The sequence below is a fragment of the Tupaia chinensis genome, unplaced genomic scaffold, assembly GCF_000334495.1.
Source record: "Tupaia chinensis unplaced genomic scaffold, TupChi_1.0 Scaffold000688_1, whole genome shotgun sequence".
Classification (NCBI taxonomy): Eukaryota; Metazoa; Chordata; class Mammalia; order Scandentia; family Tupaiidae; genus Tupaia; species Tupaia belangeri.
This window is the reverse complement of record NW_006160211.1, coordinates 1,693,152-1,701,269: the sequence shown is the minus strand read 5'-3', so window position 1 is coordinate 1,701,269 and position 8,118 is coordinate 1,693,152. Positions and strand designations below refer to the sequence as shown.

The window sequence follows — 8,118 nt, the reverse complement described above, 5'->3', positions numbered from 1 at the left end:
AAGACAGAGAGATAGAGAGACAGAAAGTGAGAAATCACCCCCTAGGGGGGATGACCACGCCACAATTCTTTCTCCTCCATTTTCCTCTCGGGATCTTGGGCACACACACACATGAACCTGGAGCGAGTTTAAACCACCAGGTCTGGGACTTGAAATGCGGTTGACTACGTGGGAGTCCAGCGACGGAGCCATTATGCCATCTGCCGGTCCCGCAAATGTATTTATGATTGTGGCTTTTTAGTTAGCAGTATGCATTGGAATACAATGCTAGTACCTGCATTTATGCTATCACAGAACATTCTGTTTAGTTGCTTGCTATGCATCTGTATTCACTGATACCACTAGATTTCTTTTTTGCTGTATGGCTTTATACTTTTTTCAGCATTAATAGAGTGCTACTATATATGTAGAATATAGATTTCTTACTGAGTTTCTGAATAAAACAAAATTGTGTGTGTGTGTGTGATTTCTTGCTTTCTCCTTATAAAACTACTTTTACAGTTATTTTCAAAACATGTACTTAACTATCTCCTTTCAAAGTTTCCTAATAAAGTTGGAATGAAGGATTAGTTAGCCTTGTAGCCTAATTGGGGAGCCAGATCCCACATGTCCAACTACAGTTCGAATCCCAGCCCTGGTGTCTTGAAAACCACCGGGGGGGGGGGCACATGTGCATGGATGCACAAAATCCTGACGGATGGAGAAACAGAACGGATTGCAGTGTGGCTACACCCAATAACGGGTACTTTCTCTCCTTCTCTTCCTTTTCTGGTTAATGCACCCTCTGGTAATTTCAAATAAAACTGGAATGGAATAAAATACAACTGTACATGGGCACTTCAAAAGTTCATGGAAAAATGGAATGAAAGTTTGAATCTATTTTGGTACCAAAAATAATTGAAATCTATGCATTTTCTTTTCATAATACAAATTTTCCATTAACTTTTTGAAGTCCCCTTGTATATATATTGGATAATGCGCTAGCAAGGGTAGTAATTATAAATAATCAGTATATAATCACACATTTGGATTAAAAATGTGTTCTGGGGGACCAGCAAGTGGCATAATGATTACATTGCTGGACTTCCAAGTAGTGGACCACAGTTCGAGTCTCAGACCCAAAGACTTAAAACTCATGCCCAGCACATGTGTGTGTGTGTGCCCAAGATCCCAAGAGGAAACTGGAGGAGAAGGGATTGCAGTATGGCCAACCCCCCTGGGGGGTGATTTCTTGCTTTCTGTCTCTGTCTCTTTAGCAAGTACACACGCCCTATAGCAATAGTCTTTCTCTTAAAAGAAAATTGTGTTCTGGGGGGCCAGCAAGTGGCGGCATGGTTTGGTGGTTGAAGTCCTGGATTCCCACCTGGCCAACCATTGTTCCAGTCCCAGACCTGGCAGCTTATTTTCTCACTTTCTCTCTCTCTCTGGTGAGCACATGAGCCCAATGGCAAAATAAATAAATAATAATAATAATAATAATAATAAATTAAATAAAATTAAATAATTCTTTTAAAAAAAAAAGACAGCATCAGAAATCTTTGCTGTCACTGGATTCTAATTCTGGGCTCAGAAAATAAGAAAAATACATTCATAATATCAGCAAGTGAGAAGCTCCTGTTAACATTTAGTTGAACACAGTAAATATATGACCCAGATAATCTGCAGACCCGATCAGAGGAATTTGCCAAATATCCTAATAAGTTTGATCGACCACAGGTGTTCAATAAGTTTGTGTGGTTAGGTGATTATTAAGAATGATGTTTGGGTCAGCAAGTGGCATAGCAGTTAAAGCACTAGACTCTCACATGGTTGGCCAACATGGCCAACATAATTAGTGGCCAATAATTAAGGACATTGTCCATGCTTTAAAAGAGCGCCACGTGGCAGATGCACTGGTGTAGTATTGCTCCATCAATTAGCCAAGAAAGATACTCTTTCAGGAGCTCCTGATTTTGACAAGTTATTAGAAACATCGTTTTAAAAACAATCACCTTGCAATAGCATTTGGCCATGCTTTTCGAAGCCTAACTGTAGTTGCTAAGGAAGCAGCTCCCTTGCTTATGATGTGGTTACTCATTCTTCACATGTTAGGGTCTTATAATGCTGAACAGCCGTGGGGGAGAAACCACTTGTTAATAAAAGATTGTATTTAACGGGCTAAAGTATTCTGTAGGCACTCAGTAAGAGCTGGCTGAATGCAGTAGGAGTGAATGTGATATAGCACTTCTTTTGGGGGGGAGAGGAGTGTTGCCATAGCACATGTGTGCTCCCCAAAAGAGAGAGAGAGGGAAAGTGACCATGCCCCAGTCCCTTCTCCTCCACTCTCCTCTCAGGATTTTGGGCATGCACACACATGTGCCCAGCCTGATTGTTCACGCCGCTGGGTCCAGGACTCAAACTGTGGTCAGTCATGCGGGAGTCCAGCGCCTTAGCCACAACGCCACCTGCTGGCCCCAATTCGGCACTTTCGACCCTTTTGATTTCTTATGTGGGAAGCTTTTCAATTAATAGCAATTAATTCTAATCATAATATTGTATGTTTTTAATAGCACTATCATAGATAATATAATAATTGTAATACTGTGAGGGACTATGAACAAATACTATGAAGGATTATGAACAAATAGTAAATAGTATTGATAATGAGCTAGAGTTATTTCTGTGTGTGAAAGAGGCTGTGAGAGGCTATTACTGAAGACTGATTTCTGCACAAATGTTTACTGAGAGACGGCTGTGGTTTGGGCCCCCCCCACCAACTCCTCACCAAAGTCATGTGTTAGAACTTGATTCTGTTGCGAAGATGTATTAAGAGGAAACTTAATACCTTCATGGTGTGCAAAGGTGGGGCGAATGTTTAGAAGTGACTGAGTGATTAGGGTGGGGCTCCTGAGTGATTCCTGGTGGGTTTATAAGGAGAAGGAAGGAGACCAAGACAGAGACACACAGAAATACACACTCCTCTCATGATGTGACACTGCGCATGGCCTTGGGACTGCACAAACAGGAAAACCCTCAGCGGATATGGCACCTAGACCTGGGGCCTCTAAACTGTGAGTTGAATACGCCTCTGTTCTCTTAAATTACCCACACTTGGGTATTTTCTTTTATTAGCAATAAGAACAACTAGAACAGAGGCCTTTCTGCCCAGGGGCAACCACTGAGATGCCAGCCCTCTGGAAAACGGAATGAACAGCAGACTAGGTGCTGGGTAGAAATTACACCATATTGTAAAATTCCGGGTGAGATGGAAAAATAATGCAGATAGCTGACTTTCAAAACCATCCAGGAAAACATAGAGGAAAGTAAACATTTCCCCACACTCGACGGATTATCTGCCTTTAATCGGCAGCTTTTCACTGCTCTTTCTCCTTGGCTAGCCCCTTCGGTAACCTCAGAATCTCCAGGTAGCTGTAAGTTTCCCGGGTGGGTTGATACACAGAGATGTCTGAGTAAAACTTGGAGGAGAACAAGCCTGTTAAAAAGTGACATTCTGTATCTGCATGATTTATCTTAAACTCCTCCCCGAGTTCTCTCATTGCAGTGTATCAATCCATGTGAGAGCAGTCGCTGCATACTACAGTAATACCAGCCAGGGAACTTTTTTGTCCCAATAAAGGGCTGTTGTTGAAGGCCTGCCCCTCCTCTGGCTGTTTATGGCTCCCAGCTCCAGAGAAAAAGGGAAGCTTTGTGGAAGCCCTCCATGTAATTTATTCAAAACACACTGAAGCCATTAGGTAATTGCACAGTATCAAGAAATCCATGTGTCCAATTTGGTGGGAATTCATGAGTGACAGTGAAATTATAGGATTCCGGCATCCACACATTCGTGTGCTTACTGCTGTATGAAGTTAAAGTAATTTAAAGTAGAAAAGCAATGCTAATTATTGAGAAATGTGGATTATGTTTGTGGTATTAACTGCCAAAGTTAAGTATAAGGTACCTGACAGTAAATGCCATGGATACAGAGAAAAAGATAATACTTCTGCTTGTCAAATCTGGATACGTTGTCCTTTTTAAAAGTAACTTAAACCCTTTTGACAACACTTATGCTGAAAACCGTGTATGTACATGTCACTGTCTAACCCCTTGCACAATGCAGAAAGGCCACAATAAATTAAACAAGTGTCTGAATTCAGTTATACATACTCAACTCTAGGCTTACAAATTAAAAAGTCAGAAATGTCTTTGTACTATCTTGAATGAACTACAAAGCATATGTCCAAAGTCCTGGTGGCTATCTATTAAGAAAGACTAACTTCACCCAGACCCTACCTCAGCCCCTACCCTTTCTTTTTCTAACAAGTTGATCTGCTTTTCAATCCCTACCTCAGCCCCTACCCTTTTTTTTTTTTTCTAACAAGTTGATCTGCTTTTCAATCATGAAACATTAATCAAGCCTCTATTAAAGAGATAATTACATACTACATATACTACTTGGAAAACACTAGTACTTTTGGTTTCTTTAAAAATTGGTCCTCATTCAGAGAGGATTTTGTTTTTAGTATAGATTTTCATAATTTATAATTAAATTGCTTAGTAACTGTTTTAAAGAGCCTGAATTAAATACAATATTGCTTTATATCTCTACGAAACTTATAACATTCCAATAATATAGACATCTATTTTCCTCTTTCAATGTAAAGAAGGAAAATTGAACACAAAGACACTAAGAAGCATTCCTCAATGCGCAGAGGTGAGAGGGTGAAGGTTCCCGCTCCCAGAGGAATGCAAAGTTTGGCTGTTTCCACAGGCTGCCCGCGTTCAGCACCCGGAGATCCCCCTGTCCACGGAGGAGGAACTCCAGCACCACCCCAGGAGTCCCGATTTTCCTGACAGTTCCCAGTCATTCAAATCACATCAGGGAATAAACTAAACTAGCATTCACAAACCCAGTGGATAAAATGACATTTTAATCATCAGACTCAGTCATTAAAAGGCAGACAGACCTTTCAGTTTTCCATCAAAATTTGGATTGGTAGCTACTTTTAAGCCAGGATGAGGTAGCAGAAAACAGGAAATGTTGGTGAAACAGGAATGGATGTGTTTTCGAACATTCTGTAGCTCTTCATGCTGGTTCCCTGAGACCTGCAACGAATCATTCTGAAGTTTAAACTCCTTTCAACATAAATTGAACCAAGGAATTCTATGGTTTCTTGGATTTGGTATGCCTGTCTGGCCCCACAACGACAAAAATAACGTGACGAGGATGCTACTAAGGAGAGAACGAAGTCTTGGGCAAGCCAGCCTCCACAGCCATTTCTAAGCATGCACATGGCGCAGTTATTACGACTAACAGGCCTCTGTCCTCATGTTAACGCAATGTGCCTTTCTGTTTTTCAGGGCTATTAGTGGGTTTTATGAGCTAGTTTCTACAAATTCAAATTTTAATTCAAAGCACTCAGGAGATAAGCAGATCACAAGCTATTTCTACCTTCTTTTCAGGAGATACTCAGGACCATGTCACCTGGTAGGTCTATGTTTAAATTCCAGAATGACTTTTGCATAGTTTGTTAGCTACAAACTAAACTGCTGTCTCTTCCTTCTTTTTTTTTTTTTTTTTACATTTATCTGACAGTTTTTAGTATAGACAAACTACTCTAAAAGTAACTATGAAAAGGTAACCTCAGAGATACTGATTTTCAAGGAACTTTTTTTTTTTAAGGGTTTTGCTATAGGGCATGTGTGCTTGCCAGAGAGAGACAGAGACAGTGAGAGTAAAAATGAGAACTCATCTCCCAAGGGGATGGCCACACCACAAGCCCTTCTCCTTTTGGGACTTCAGGCACGCACACACACGGGCCTGGGGATTTTCAAGCTGCCACTCAGTACTCAAACTGTTGTTGGCCACAGGTGTCTAGCACCTCAACCACTATGTCACCTGCTGGCCCCAGGAGCTTTTTAAAAACTTTTTGAGCTCCCCCCCAATTTCTCAGTAGGTACTTTTTGTGGAATCTGCTCAATGTAAATAATTCATACAAAATTGAACTATCATGACAGAAGTTGAAAGGGCTTTTACTTTCTGTGCACTATTAGCAAAATGTTTTAACTGATTTCAGAGATTTCAAAACTAGCTATTTCTGTTAAATTGACTTTAAGCCACTGGTAAAACACAAATATAGATATTTACTGTTGTTGTCAACTGCCTTAATTCTTCAATTATAAGTTTTACCTTTGGGGGATAAATCATTGTTTTATAGATATCTACAAAGACTTCTTCATCTTTAACATACTTACTATTAATATTCAAAATTATAACTCTGAAAGAAGTTTATTAAGTATCGATATTCACAGAGATACTAGGAGGGTCAAATCAGATTATGGCTACTCAGCAAATCATTCCGCAGAACTAACTGTAGATTACTGCTGGTGAAATGTCACGCACTTAAATAGCTTAACAAACCTTGAGGCGTTTTTCCAAGAATTTGGCACCACCGTCCGCTCCATATGAAAATTCGTACGGGAAACTCCAGTCTCGAACAAGAAATATCAGACTCTACGAGGACAAGAAAGGACTGATAAAGGGATTGTAGGATGCATCCCTCTGCTTTTATTGAAACCAATTATAAACTCATTGTCACTGAAATAGTGTTCTTTACCAAACTGTGGAACTGAAAGACAAACATAAAACCTCTGAAAGTTTCTAAGCAATCTCTTCCCTGTGAGATCATTGCACATGCTTCCACTAGTGGGAATAGGCAGTTGCCTACACACTGCCAAGACGAACCTGCTTCTCCGAGGGGTGAGACAGCAATGCCCCTGGAAGAGGGTGGATGGAGCTGTGTGAGTATAATCAGCCGTTGTGTAGAATTTACTCCTACCCATCTTCTCTTCTGACGGCTGTGGCTGAATGCAGGCAAAGATATAAGATCAACTTTGCTTTGTTTTTTTTTTTTAAATGTTTTTACTGAAATAATGCATATACATATATATGTATTGTTTGTATTATATATATATTATACACATATATGTTAAACATAAACATTATATATATGTGTGTGTGTGTGTATATATATATATATATATCAAGTTATGAACTATATTGCAAAATCCAACTAAGATTTAAAATGCACCCCAAACTCCATCTCTTGGATGTAATCATAGTTAACATCTATGAACATTACCAAGCCATCTCCACAAATGGAAGAGGGCTAGATAGAAGGAAAAAAGGAGAAAAATGATTTTACAAAAAATGGAGTCGGTTTATATGTGACATTTTTAAAAGTCTTAAACTAAAATAGACTCACACTTGGGACCAGCAGATGACATAATGGTTGTATCACTGAACTCCCACGTAGTTGACCGTGGTTTGAGTCCTGGACCCAGCAGCTTAAAACTCACAATGGGCACGTGTGCATGAGTGCCCAAGGTCCTCAGAGGAGACTGGGAGAGAAGGGATTGTGGTGTGGCCATCCCTCCTGGGAAGATGATTTCTCACTTTTTGTCTCTCTGTCTCTCCAGCACGTGTATGCACCCTATAGCAAAAATCTCTAAAAAAAAAATTAGACTCACAATTAACTAAGAGGAAAATGAGATGACATTTATGGTATTATTAAATTTTAATTAAATGATTTTTCACCCTAAGAAATTCTGATAGGGCCAGCAGGTGGCATGGTGGTTAAGGGTGCCGGACTCTCAGATGGCCAACTGCAGTTCAAGTCCCGGATCTGGCAGCTTGCTTTCTCACTATCTCTCTCTCTCTCTCTCTCTTTCGCTCTTTTGCTCTCTCTCTCTGTCCCTCTCTGGTCAAGTTAAAATATATAAATAAATAAAGTTAAATAAAGTAATTCTTTTAAAAAAAAGTTCTGATAGATTCTTTGGAAGTTAAGAAAAAATATTTTGGAAAACATATATTTACTTTTCAAACCTTTTATTGAGATGTAGTCTACATACAGAAAAATAGCTTAATGAATTTTCACAAACTGAACATACCACATAACCAGCACCTAGATCAAGTCTGCTCTCCACAAGCCTCTACTTCCGCTTTCCTCATTAGCCCTTGCTCAAGGGGAAGCACTAGCCTGACTTCTAAGAGTTTAGAAGTTAGTTTTGCCTGTTTTTATTACTTATACAAATAGATCACCCATGATGTATTCTTCCAGTCCAGCTTCCTTCATTGAA

General features: G+C 39.7%; 1 protein-coding gene across 8 annotated transcripts in view; it reads right to left on the bottom strand.

The window, feature by feature from the left end:
* Positions 1-8,118, bottom strand: part of ATL1 (atlastin GTPase 1) — an 86,878-nt gene that overhangs the window by 12,062 nt on the left and 66,698 nt on the right. For all 8 annotated transcript variants that reach the window (XM_006160521.2, XM_006160522.3, XM_006160520.2 and 5 more), the window contains 2 exons: positions 6,401-6,493; positions 4,947-5,085 (listed from right to left, as the gene is read on the bottom strand). In XM_006160521.2, coding sequence (XP_006160583.1) covers positions 4,947-5,085; positions 6,401-6,493 — 232 coding nt within the window. The remainder of the gene's footprint in view (positions 1-4,946; positions 5,086-6,400; positions 6,494-8,118) is intronic.